This window comes from Cervus canadensis, chromosome 26 (assembly GCF_019320065.1).
Source record: "Cervus canadensis isolate Bull #8, Minnesota chromosome 26, ASM1932006v1, whole genome shotgun sequence".
In the NCBI taxonomy this organism is placed as follows: domain Eukaryota; kingdom Metazoa; phylum Chordata; class Mammalia; order Artiodactyla; family Cervidae; genus Cervus; species Cervus canadensis.
In genome coordinates this window covers 20,768,319-20,782,667 of record NC_057411.1, presented here as the reverse complement: position 1 = coordinate 20,782,667, position 14,349 = coordinate 20,768,319, and the positions used below count along the sequence as shown (strand labels likewise).

Here is a 14,349-nt window from a genome sequence, read left to right as displayed (position 1 = left end):
CTCAGGTAAGAGGCTATTATTCCACCAGCTTCTATCTTCAAATGTTACAGATGAAATTGATTCTACTTCTTCTATTAATATATTTTAATTGTCGCAATGACAAGGAAGAAAAGAGGAATGAGTTGTTTTCTTTCCTTTCCCTGGAATCAAAGAAAATAAAGAGAACAGTGAGCAGGCCAGAACACTCCTAGTTTTTTTAGTTTTTATTTTTTTTACTTTAACTTCTCCTAACTTTGCATGTCTGTAACTAAATTTGCTTTTCTGCCTCCTAACTTTGCAGGCGCTACCCTTCACACCTATTTTCCTTTGACTCTGTGCTAAACACAGCCTGTATCTGCTGTTTACCCTTACAACACCCTTCCTCTTGCAGTTACATATCAGAAAGTAGGCCACAGAGCCAGTGAACTGCCAGATTCAATTACGGGGTTACTGACACAAGCCTGTGACTGTTTTTGACAAGATCTTAACACATTTGTTCCTCATCACTGACTCCTGACTGTGAGCCTTCAACTAATACAAGCCCCTAGACTCCTCATGGATTGGGGCACAGTTGTTGAGGCATGAGCTTCCTGTACTCCCCTCTCGGCCAGCTGAGAATTAAAGCCACTTTTCTATTTCCTACAAGCCCTGTCTCCATATTTTTTTATTCAGCTTCAGTGGGCAGATAAGCCAAGATTTTGGCCAAGAACATAGCTTCAACATGGAAGTTGGTAGAAGTGTTTCTTTGTATCTAAAATTTGAAAATATTCCTCTGATATATCTAATCTGCCTGAAACTCAGTCTATCTCTTTGAATATGCAGATTTTGATCTTTCTTTAATTCAGAACCTGTTTGTCCTACTATTTGTATTACTATAATTTTTTCTTTCTTCAAGATTCTATTATTCATATCCGCTTTTGGAATCATGATCTAAGTGTTTTGTTTCTCTTTGCTTTCTTCTTTTTAAATTTTACTATTTTAAAGTAGAGTATATATTATTTTTGGCCTTATAGGCCACGTATTTGTATCTCAAGAATGACACTCACCTTTTAAAATTGACTTACCAAATATTTTAACTTGAAAAGTGTGCTTCTTAATACTATATTGTCTTTTTTTTACCTACCTGAATGTTGGCATGTGTGCTTTTTTTGTCATTATTGTTTAGGTTGCTGTTTCCTCCAGAAGTTCTGTTTTGATGAGCACCTAATCTGTTATTTCCTTTCTCTGGCTTCTGGGTTTCCTTATGTGTGTTATCATTTTTCCTTGTTGGTGTATTCAGGCCACTGCCTTGTTGTTGGAGACAATCCTACAAGATAGAAGGTGAGATGTTCTTAAATCCTGTAGGCTGAAGTTGGGGCAGCAGGCCTCCTGCCTCACCAAGGGCCCAGGAGGAAGTCTTCCAGCTTCCCACTTTCTACCCAGTACTCTCCCAGCATCAGGAGCAAAAAAACTTCAGCCGCCTTCCCAGTTGCTTCTTGACCTCTGTTGGTCCATGGAAACACACTCTCACGGTCCAGTGTCAAAATTATCCCTGGATATTCACAAACCTCTGTCAGCCAAGATCTTCCCAGGGCCTGTTATGATTCTCTCCTTGCACAGGACTCTCAGATGATTCTCTAGGTTCTTCCCTGACTCATGGAAAACAAAGTTTCTCATCACCTTCCTGTTTGTAGGACTTCTATAAAACCCAATCCCACCTGCCCTCCCCCCATCTTCCCCGGAGTGGCAGACTGGAATAGAGAATTGAAGAAAAGTACAGGATAGTTTAGTTACCATGTTGTCAGGATTCCTCCATTTATTATATTTAGGAATAACATCCAAATTTATTACCAAATCCAAATTTATCCCAATAGGCTCTCTGTAATGGCATTGCTATTTTCCAGGGCAACCTCAGCTTACACACTCTCCCTCAAATACTAATCTCATTTTTATCTGGGATTATATCACCTGCTGTTCACTCCATCTAGAATATTCTTCTCCCCTTGCTTATCAACTTTGCATCTTTCAGGTCTCAATCCAATCTCTTAAAAACTATCTTATTTTATCATTCAAATAGTAGCCCCTGAATCACTCCATTATGTTATTTTGCATTTTCAATATCACCTAACACTATCTCAAGTCATCATATTTATATATTGATTTCTTTGTAAGCTTATTATCTCTCTCCTTCATTGAATCTCCTAGAAAGTATGGATCTATCTAATTAATTTGTACTTTTATTTCAATAGATATTATTGAATAAATGAATACTTCCAATTGCTTTGGAGCCAGAGAAAAAAGACATATTAAATCTCTGCAATTCCAATAATAAGTGATTGTTTTTGAAGGACTATCTTTGCCAAAATAAAAGCTATGGACAGTGCAAATTTTGTACTCTGTGAAGACCCTGTTGTAAATAATTATCCATTAGGTTAAATCCAGAACAGATGAGAAAATGACTCTTACATAAAATTTCTCTGAGAGATTTGAACCCACCAGTAGCACATAACTGAAAGATCAGGGAAAATGGTTTGCAGTCCAGATGTGAAGAAAGAGCTTCCAAAGTACAAAAATAAATTAGAAACATTTCCTCCTTCTGGGAACACTTCTGTTTGGTGGCACTGATGTTCACAAGAAGTCTGAACATGGAAGATAAACTCTATCAGGTGAACCTTTGAATTTACTTCTCCAAAATAAGAGAAAAATATTCTTTCCTTTCATACTGTTAGGAAGGAAGCAAATATTTTTGCCTCACTGTCACACAATTTATTGATTTAAGAATATTCATGAATTAGTTGAGTCAGTATAAAGGTAATTCTTTTAAAAAATACATGTTTAACACACATTACATCTCTTTTTTAAATGAGATCCTGAGAAATTTGAACACTATGTATTTTTTATGATATTAAGTAATTGTTTAATTCCTAGGATGTGGGTAGTAGTAAAATTAAACTGATTTGGTCATTTATTTATTGATATTTGGTGAAGCTGACTAATGGGTACATCAGGTTCATTTTTCTTTCTATACTTTCACATATATTTGAAGTTCTCCACAATGAAAATTTAAAAATAAGTTACTATTCATTTTACTTTTAACAGATAAATGAAACATTTTATGGGTCCAGACTGAGAAGACAGTATGTCAAATCCCAAGTTGTCCAAGTAAGGTATGTAAAACAGCCTGAAATGCACAAAAAATAAAGTTTTCCTTTGCCTTCCTATCTTATATTTAACAGACTGTCTTTCTATAGTATATAATCAAAAGGTTAAATCTAGGTCTTCAAAACCGCTAGCAGTTTCAAATGTAAAAAATATATTCAAAGTCTGCTGGAAAATTGTTAAACCGGAACCAAGAGTTCCAACTCATGGAGAGTATCAGGTTAAATGGATTTGTTTTTCATTTGAAGGTACAAAGCCAAAGAGCAAATTTTAAATGAGGTGATTATTTCAATACAAGGAAGAACAGATAAGATAAGAGAACCAGGAACAGAATGTCTGACACAGGAGTAGCTAATATCTCAAAAATATACATCATCTGACCTGATATGACCTGGCTTCTCTCTGACTTCATCTCATACCCTCATCCTCATATAACACTTGATATCCACGCAGATCTGCTGTAATTCCTCCAATAAACATGCCAAAATTGTTCCCATCACAGGGCTGTCAAAGCACAAATTACACCGGACAAAACTGAACAGACAGGGAAGACAATGTTCAAGTTTTTTGCAACAGAGAAGAGAAGCCAGAACTGTTTTAACTTCCCTGAAACAAAGCACCATAGGGTTTTTAAAGGCTGGGGTGAGAAAGAGACCTCAGGCCATCTGTGTTTGTGATTGGCTTTGCCCAAAGAAAAGTAAGCTTTTCACATATTCACAGGAAGAGAACTTGACCCAGTCTTGCAATTGTGCCTCCACCAATAAAGAAAAAAAAACAAAACTATAAATGATTCTCTCATCTTTACCTGTTACATTTCATTTCATTATTTGCTATTGGCTCTTCCTACAAGGTCCATAGTGCATTTATGAAACATAGATACATTTATGTTAGTAAATAATTGTCCCATAACATTCTGAGATTTTTCCAAAACACCTTCATATACATTATCTTATGTGGTGTTTACAATAACCCAGTAAATGAAATTATCATCACCATTAGAGAGATGGAGAAGGAAACAGCAACCCACTCCAGTATTCTTGCCTGGAAAATTCCATGGACAGCAGAGCCAGGCAGGCTACAGTCCATGGGATCACAAAGAGTCCGACACAACTGAATGACCGAGCATGTACACGTTATAGAGATGAACAGTATGGAGTACAGTACTCCTTGCTATAATCAATGAACTGGCAAATGATAGATCTAGAATATAAAGTCATTCCCATGAGTCTAAATCACTCTTTCTTTACTGCTCACCATGCCAAAAAAGTACCATTTTCACTCCCTTTAAAGGAACTGGAAAACTGCCAGGAACTCTGCTAACCAAAGAATAGAATAACTCCACTAAAAACGAGAGACTCCATAATAAAGTATAATTTCTTTGTCTTTTTCTGTTTTGCAGCCGAGCCAAAGGAAAAGTGATAATACACACCGTGCTTAAGTTTAAATCTTATTATACAAATACTTCTGCAAAATTTCGAGATAAGATCGAAACCATTTTACATCAGAAGCTAAAGGGCGAAACTGGGTCTTTATGTATAGATTATTCTTCATTCAGATTTTCAGGTAAGTCTTTCTATTGTACCAGCCAGAATAATTTTCATCTTTTAATTTGAGTGCGGTTCTTTGTTGTGCAATTGAAAACAATACTGCTCTCTTTAATTATCATTTAATAGATAATGGTTATTACTTTTAACCACTGTTAAAGTAATTAAGGTTTATGTTACCAGTTTTTAATATAATATCATTCCTGTGTTCTTGAAATCAAACTTTACTTAACAATAGATTAAAAAAAAAAAAAACTATCATAGTCCCAAATTATCATGGTCCCAAATATGGGTCCCAAGTTTTCTTTGCATGGAGCCAAATATCAGGGTGCCAAATAGTACTGTTTCTTTACTATGTGAGCTCATGTTTTTAGCAGATGAGTTTCCAAATATATATTCTTGGTGGTGAGTTTTCTATAAGCTAGAGACCTGCTTTACTTCTTTGTGGTTTTGTTTTTGAGATCATCAAAGGTTGGATAAGCTATGTGAGAAGGAAGGCTCTATGACAGAGCATCTAATAGTACCCAAGGAGAGTCACACTGGGTCCCAAGTTTTCTTTGCAAAACAAGACAATCTTAAACTCGAACTCTTACGGCTTGTTCTGTGGGTCATGATTTCTCCATAAGTTCGTTTGGATGTCTCAAGAATCTAGACTCCCAAATTCCAGAAATTGAGTTTAAATCTCCTTAACAGCAAATTTATTCCTTGATAGGCCTTTAATGGACTTCATTTCTTTCACTCCTATATATAATCTAATTCTTATTCTTGGTCATGTGACAATATTGTGGAAGACAGCTTCTAAAAGACAGGGACACACATTCTCCATTCCCAGGATGATCAGTGTTTCTCTGGTCTTGATGAAAGTACAGCCAATGCCTGGCACATCTAAGCTAGGCTTTCAGTTCTCCACTACAACTAATATGATCAAGGGAAAAAAAGTATCCCTAGCCTACAGGAAGGACTAAATGTTTGTGGAAAAAAATCTACTCCAAGTGTTCATTTGTCTGGAATAGCAAAAGGATCAAAAAGCAAAACCTGAATATGCTTCTCCTGAATAAAAAGCTGTCATGTTGTTGAAATGTGACTCTCCTCAGGTTATATTAAATGCTCTGTTGTAGAGCCTTCCTTCTCATATAGCTTATCCAACCTCTGATAACCTCAAAAAAAAAAATCACAGAGAAATAAAGCAGTTCTCCAATTTATAGAGAATTCACCACCAAGGATATATTTTTGGAAAGTCATCTGCTAAAAGCATAAGCTCACGTAGTAAAGAAACAGAATTATATTCCTGGTATTCCTCCAGACTTTAAAAACATTACATAGGATCCCAGGAAAATGAACTTGCTGAAGGTATTTTCTAGGTTTATGGCTTTTCTCTGTAGTTTTATTTATTACAGTGCATCCTACAAGTTTCTGAAGAATAGTGAATGGTAAGGGCAATACACTTAAGTACATATGGTGCTTTGGTACTGTCTTAGCCTCCACCTGTTGCCTAGAAACTCCCTCTCTCTCCTCCATCACCTCTCATCAGAAGCTAGATGTCTCATGAAACTGACTGGGCATTCACAGGTGCAGGATCAAACTCAGAAGCTAACTGGGCTAGGCCTCCAAAATCACAATGAAGTGACTTAACACAAAGCTCACATTCAAGACAGTTCTTACTTAAAGAGATTATGAATATTCACTGGTCACCACATAAATTGGTCTCTGGTTTAGGGATTTATGAAAGCTTATTTAGGTGCCAAGGTTGCTGTCATAGCATCTTACTGAATAACCTGACCTTATTGCTGCCTGCTTAGTTGGGTTGCTTAGCACCCACTAAGTATGTCAAGGTTGTGGATTTCATTTTCATACAAGCTGCTAACATAGAGGAAAAAGACATCACTGACCAGTGCTCTAAGCTACAATGAATTGCTGAATACAGTTTCCAGTGTTCCTATATTATTATGCTTAGAAGAGTACATGTAGAATAACAATATGCATAAACTCTGAATCATCTGGATTATATTTTAGGTGCATAAAAGTTTCATCAAAACAAAAGCCACCTAGGATTTTTGAGCTTAATCCCCTTCCAGAACACCAATTGAGAAAGGATGATGGCAAGTTTGGCACATATACACTCTAGCAAACATTGTTATCCCCAGATTTAAGATGTAAAGAATACCTTAATTGCTAAGAACTGTGAGCATAACATGTAATTTAATTTCCCACTCACTCATGAATTCCAAGAAAATGACACTTGCAACTACTGTCCTAGGTACTAACAGTATTTATGTGTATTCTTCAGTGAGAGATCAACATTTTCTCCATCAATTATAAACTTACTAGTTCAGAGGATTTTTCAAATTGACCAGTGAGCATAAAACCTAGAAAACAACATATAGTTTTCTGAAAAATCTCTCATGTGGGTTCAATGGTAAAAGACTTTAAGCATTCCCAAACCCCTAAATTTATATTCACTTATGCTTTATGCTTAAACAATATTACATTCTTTTAAAAATAGAGATGTTAACCTCAATAGTTATAATTAGTTAACACAATTTTTCTTTTATAATGTCCTTTATAAATTATAAGGTCATGGTTACATGATCTTGTTATTTCATAGCTTAAGAATCAAAACAGAGCATACATATGATATTTCAGTTCAGTTCGGTTCAGTCGGTCAGTCGCGTCCGACTCTTTGCGACCCCATGATTCGCAGCCAGGCCTCCCTGTCCATCACCAACTCCCGGAGTTTACTCAAACTCACGTCCATCGAGTCGGTGATGCCATCCAGCCATCTCATCCTCTGTCATCCCCTTCTCCTCCTGCTCCCAATCCCTCCCACCATCAGGGTCTTTTCCAATGAGTCAACTCTTTACATGAGGTGGCCAAAGTATTGGAGTTTCAGCTTCAGCATCAGTCCTTCCAATGAACACCCAGGACTGATCTCCTTTAGGATGGACTGCTTGGATCTCCTTGCAGTCCAAGGGACTCTCAAGAGTGTTCTCCAACACCACAGTTCAAAAGCATCAATTTTTCGGCGCTCAGCTTTCTTCACAGTCCAACTCTCACATCCATACATGACCACTGGAAAAACCATAGCCTTGACCAGACGGACCTTTGTTGGCAAAGTAATGTCTCTGCTTTTTAATATGCTGTTTAGGTTGGTCATAACTTTCCTTCCAAGGAGTAAGCATCTTTTAATTTCATGTCTGCAGTCACCATCTGCAGTGATTTTGGAGCCCAAAAGAATAAAGTCTAACACTGTTTCCACCGTTTCCCCATCTATTTCCCATGAGGTGATGGGACCAGCTGCCATGATCTTAGTTTTCTGAATGTTGAGCTTTAAGCCAGCATTTTTCACTCTCCTCTTTCACTTTCATCAAGAGGCTTTTTAGTTCCTCTTCACTCTCTGCTGTAAGGGTGGTGTCATCTGCATATCTGAGGTTACTGATATTTTTCCCAGCAATCTTGATTCCAGCTTGTGCTTCTTCCAGCCCAGTGTTTCTCATGATGTACTCTGCATATATGTTAAATAAGCAGGGTGACAATATACAGCCTTGACATACTCCTTTTCCTATTTGGAACCAGTCTGTTGTTCCATGTCTAGTTCAAACTGCTGCTTCCCGACCTGCATATCGATTTCTCAAGAGACTGGTCAGGTGGTCTGGTATTCCCATCTCTTTCAGAATTTTCCACAGTTTACTGAGATCCACACAGTCAAAGGCTTTGGCATAGTCAAGAAAGCAGAAATAGATATTTTTCTGGAACTCTCTTGCTTTTTCAATGATCCTTGGTAGTTGGCAATTTGACTTATATTCATGTAATTAAAATTTTAATGTAAAGAAAGAAAAAACAAGTAAAGCATTGCAAGTGATATATCACCCAGCAAGTCGATCTCACAATATGATGCACTTGACTATCACTGCCGTAAACTGTTAAGCCAAGAGCTAAGAAGAAAACATAATGCTAGATGTACCAACTATACAACTGCAAGGATGACCATATTGTGTTTCTCTCCTGGAAACTCTGGAAGGAAAAATCAAAGTCATTTTTTGTAAAAACAAAAAAATAGCCTCATAAGCTGAAGTGAGGTTTTTAATAAAATGCCTATTTATAAAGTTGAATGCTCATGACTTTTCGATGGGCATACTTAAGGGCATACTTAATGGGCATACTTAAGGATATGACTGTAACTTGTTTTAAAAAGTAATTATTATTTCCTGCAGAAAAATGCTTTGTACATACTGCTATACTTAACCATCTACTGATTAAGCATGAAAAATATTTTAAGTGCTTATGCTAAATCATAATTGGTTAAAGTAAAAACTCAAATTATGTAGAACTAATATAAATTCATACACAAGGATGATCATCCTGACCCACTATTAAAGGTTTTACAAGAAGACTGAAACTCTGGTCTTGCACTCATTTGTGAGTAACTGGCTAATGCTTAGATATAAATCATGTTAGTAGAACACACCTTTTTCATGTGGCTTGATCCTGAGATGCTGCATAGGTTCATTTGTAACACATTTTAAGAAACTTTATCCAATAATTCTTAAATTCTAGAGGACATTTTTTTAAAGTATGCTGCCCCCCACAGTGTCCTTTTTCAACCAAGGACCCATCTTCAGCTCCACAAACATGTTTTATCTGCAAAGTATCTCTTAAAATAATCTCAGTAGTATAAGACCTTGACCACAGACAATTCTTTAAAATACGTCTTTCTAAATAGGCAAATTTCCTGAAGAATCTATATTTCATCTTTTTAACAAAACATAAAAATTCTCTTTAAAATTATATGTTTACAAAAATCTTTCTCAAACCTACCACCTCTTCTTTGACATTACTATGGACATCCACTAATTTAGAGTGGATATTGTAGTGCCCTCAGAGCATTTAGGGAATGAAGAGATATTAATGCCTTCACCAAATGAACCCCAATATTGCAGTTTTGAGCTCTCATATTTGTTTATTTTCATACTTCAATGTCAAGTCGAATTCTTGCTGTCACTTTTATTTTCTCTGTTCTTTCTCCTACCTTCTTCAAATTCATTTCAAATATCTTAAAATATTTTATAGTAATTTCTATATTAAAATTGGAAAAATGAAATAACCTTTCAGTAAAGGTGTGTTGAGCTTCCTTGTTCAGTTATATAAGCTTTAGTGAGCTGATATTTTTGATATATCTTTTGATATATCTTTGATATTTTGATATATTTTTTGATAGCTTTTGACTTCTCAGATATCCTTGTTTCCTGATTGTTGACTTTATTGCAGAAAATATGTTTCTAGGTTTACCAAGAGATATGGAGCACTATTCCTGTTGGCAATTCAAAATGTCTTTCAATAAAGCCAGGAACTTGTTTCAAATAATATTTAAGTTATTTTACAAATGCAAGTGTGAAATTTATATTATTGAATGATACAACTATTAGACACTGTCCATATATTTAAAAGAATTTAAAACTTATTAATAGTCATTTCATTAAAAGACTCACTATCAATAGGGCCCACAAGAGACACTGCCACAAAATTGTCCATGAACTAAGAATGATCTTCCAAATGAATCATCCTTATTTTCTAATCTTTAAAAAGGAAAAAACATAATTTACAACAGTTATTTTTGATGGTTAACACTAAGTTTAAATGATTAATGCTAAAACACTATATCTAGTGAGCCAATTCAGTTACTTGCCTGAACTACCTGTTAGATTAACTAGAATGACTGACACTCTAGATCAAAAGAGGCATCCTATTAGCTGACCAGACCCCACAGATTTTTCAGTGAAGTTCTAAATTCATCTTGCCAATTTAGATCCAGTATACCTGAGATGAATCCTGAATTTCTGCCCTATGCTATCTGCATCATATCTTTCCCTTGATACTCTGTGACTGAATTCCCAATCTGCTTCTCTATTCTGTATTGTACAACAATTTCTGTTTTAGCAATTTGTAGTTTTTACATTTTCATTCTCAAGCTGAAGTTTCTCTTAGAAACTTAGCCATTTGGACTGGTGTCTTAGCTCTCGTCACCTACCCATAAAATTACTGGAATCTTGTACTCATGGCTTCCCAGGTGACACAGTAGTAGAAGAATCTGCCTGCTAATGCAGGAGACACAAAAGTCATGGGTTTGATCCCTAGGTTTGGAAGATCCCCTGGAGAAGGAAATGGCAACCCACTCCCGTATTTTTGCCTAGAAAGTTTCATGGACAGACCAACCTGGCAAGCTATGGTCCATGGGGTCACAAAGAGTCAGGCACCATTGAGCACACAGTCCTTGTACCCATGGCTTTTAACATCTGCAAACCAGAAACTACTGTCCTGACTAAAGCCTGGCATTATTCATCTGAGGTTATATGATGGTAAATTTTGTGCCAACTTGGCTGTGCCATTCCACGTGCCCAGATATCTGTTTAAATGTTATTCCTGGCTTCTGTGAGGATGTTTTCAGAAGACATCAGCATTTGAATTGGTGGACTGACTCATTGCCTTCCCCAATATAGGTGAGCATTGAGGGCCTAAACAGAGCAAATGGATAGAGGAAGAGTGAATTCTCTCTCTTTGCATGGCTGATTGAAATGGAGCATTGGTTTTCTCCTGCCCTCAAACTGACAGTGCATTTCTCAGGCCTTTGACTGGAATGACAGCACTCTCTTGGTCTCCAGCTAGCAAATGGCATATTGTGGGGTTTCTCAGCCTCCGTAATTGCCTGTGAGCCCATTCCTCACAATATATTTGTTTCTCTAGAGAACTCTGACTAGTACAGACTGCCAGAGAGCACTGTAAGCTATCATCAACCCCAAATAAACTCAGATTTATTATGGGCTTTTGGAAATCCCACTTGCCTTACATACTCCTAAGAGTCCAACTGTGCATATAGCTAGAGCAACTCTCCAATCTCTTTTCAAGTCTGTCCTGGCTGCCTTTCATTTCCCAGGAACTTAAGCCTTTGAAGCCACAGAATTCCACATGCTTAGCTTGAGTGTGTTATAATATAGTATATATTAAAAGTGATTAGTTTTAGGTTAAAGAGTTTGTGCTTTGGTAGTTATAAAGGGTCCATTAAAATCCATTAAATCATGAAAGACATGTAGTCAAAGCTCTCTTTTCTAAATTTTTTATATGATAATATTGTGTGAGATGAACTAGTGGGGAGAGTCTTTAAGCAAAGAGATCAGTTAGGAAAGAGTTACAACTGTCCAGGTGTGAAGAATTAAAAACCTGAAATATAATAGTGAAAATAATATTAGAAATAATAAACATGTCAAGAGATTATATTTATAGAATTGACAGAACTTAAGACTGGATATGAGACATAACAGTGAAAAGAATGGAATACAACATCCAAGTTTTAAGTCTGATTAATCAGTGAGATGATAACTTCATCGAGAACAGATGAAAAGGTAGGAGAAAAAAATGTTTATAAATATTTAATAAAGGATACATAATGTTACCTTCTAAGAAGATGGAGTGGATACACTTTTCCATATTTCTCTCACTAAATACAGTTTAGACCCCTAAGTATTACAAATAAAACAGATATAAGAAGAGCCCAGACTGGCTAGTGACCTCAGGGCTCAACAACATGGTGAGACTCCCGGGTTTGTTTTATATATCCTGAAATTGGAACTGAAGAGGCCAGCAGACCCCAAACTTCCAAAGGTACAGGAGAAATCATCTTCACATATTAAAAGATTCAATTAGATAGCAACTGTCTCCAAATTGATATACAAGATCATATTTTTTAGGAAAAAATATGGGAGGAAATCTTTGGCATCTAGGGCTAGATAGAGTTCTTTAGACTTGACACCAAAAGCATGTTTCATAAGAAGAAAAACTAATGAATTGTACTTCATCAATGTTCAAATTTTTCTCTGTGTAATATAACCTGTTAAGAGGAGGAAAAGACAAACTACACACTTGGAAAAAATATTTGCACCTACACATCAAATGACTAGAGTCTAGAATATAAAAAGAACTATCAAGACTCATTGAGAAAACAAACAATCCATTTAGAAAATGGAGAAAAGACATGAAGATACATTTGGCCAAAAGGAATATACAGATGGCAAATAAAGACATGAACAGATGCTCAATATCGTTAGCAATTAAGGAAATGCAACTTAAAATTGCAATGAGATATTGCTACACACTTATGAGATGGCTAAATTTTTTAAAATAATGACAAAACCAAATTCTAGCAAGAATGAGGAGAAACTGAATCACTCATACAATGCCTGTGGGAATGTAAAATGGTACATTCACTCTGGAAAACTCTTTGGTACTTTCTCAAAAAAAAAGCAAGCATGCAACTACCATATAACCCAGCAGTGGCACTCCTTGTCATTATCTCAGACAAATAGTGAGTTGTGTTCAAACAAAAATTTATGCATGAATATTTATAGGAGCTTTATTCCTAATAGCCAAAAACTGAAACAACCTAGGTATCCTTCAACAAGTAATGGTCAAATAAACTCAGGTACATCATGACATGGAATACTTCTCAACAAAAAAAAAAGAAATTGAATACTTAAAGAAGCCAGTCCAAAAAGTTACATCCTGTATGTTTCTATTTTTATGAATATATGACATCCTTGAAGTGACAAAATTACAGAAAGGGAAATAAATTAGTGTTTGCCAGGGACTAAGAAAGGAGTAGAGTGGGAAAAAACAGGTGTGGCTATAAAAGAGCAATGTGACGAATTCTTGTGGTGATGGAAATGTTCTGTAATTTAGCACCATCAATGTCAATATCCTGGCTATGATATTGTAGTATAGTTTTGAAGATGTTAACCTTTACAACATCTTTGCAAGATATTACCTTTGGTAGAAATTGGGTACCAGAGTACATAAGTGTAGTTTATGGCATCTGCATCTGAATGCACTATTATAACAAAATGATCATTTTTTTAATTGCACTGATGAGTTTGGCTCCTCTCTCTCATGTTCCTAGATCTCTGAGTTGCTGCATAACAAATATTATTTAAATGAGTCATATTATGAGTTTTGATTCATAAAAAGACATAAAAAGTCTTTTTATGAATAAAAAGACATTCATAAAAAGTCTTGATAAAAAAAGACATTTTTTTTAATGTCTTTGAAAAATTTGGACATCTTTTCAAACTAGCATAATGGATTACTCCTACTAAAACATAATAATATTTTATCTTCTGTTCCAGAAGCCTGAAACCTTTTGACATTCATAAACACTTTATGTAAGATTGTGAAGGTACTAAAATTATGTGCAAAGCCAGTTTGATTTTTTCTTTTTTATTACTGATAAGTTGCATATGAGTCTTTAATTCCTGCATTAAAAAGCTGAAAGTACCATATACCAAATGCCAGTTTTAATATTTTCTTCCCCTCAAATTGATTTCTGTTTCTGATAAAATATGCATTGAAGAGCCTTTATTAAAGCTCATAATGTGAGATAAAATCAATCAGGGACAATATAAGGCATTAAAAATATTAAAAGCCCTTTTTTAAAAAAAAAGGAAAATCTTTCTCAAGTTTGTCAATTCAGGCCACAAAGAAACTTAAAAATTTCAGAAATTTCTCCAAAACCAATTTTTCTATTCTTGTAAAATAGAGTATCTTTATACTCTCTGCATTTTTTGTCTCCTATGTAGAATTTCCAAAGAAACACACGAGTCCTACATGTTCTGAGTAAGAAAAACATAGTTGTGGTTTGTCTAGA

The 14,349-nt window shown here is 35.5% G+C and overlaps 1 protein-coding gene across 1 annotated transcript in view; it reads left to right on the top strand.

Annotated features, from left to right (window-relative positions):
* The window catches only part of LOC122428010 (transmembrane protease serine 11C-like), a 60,139-nt gene that overhangs the window by 27,370 nt on the left and 18,420 nt on the right, over nucleotides 1-14,349 (top strand). The window contains exons 3-4 of the mRNA XM_043447619.1: nucleotides 3,058-3,125; nucleotides 4,517-4,680. Coding sequence (XP_043303554.1) covers nucleotides 3,058-3,125; nucleotides 4,517-4,680 — 232 coding nt within the window. The remainder of the gene's footprint in view (nucleotides 1-3,057; nucleotides 3,126-4,516; nucleotides 4,681-14,349) is intronic.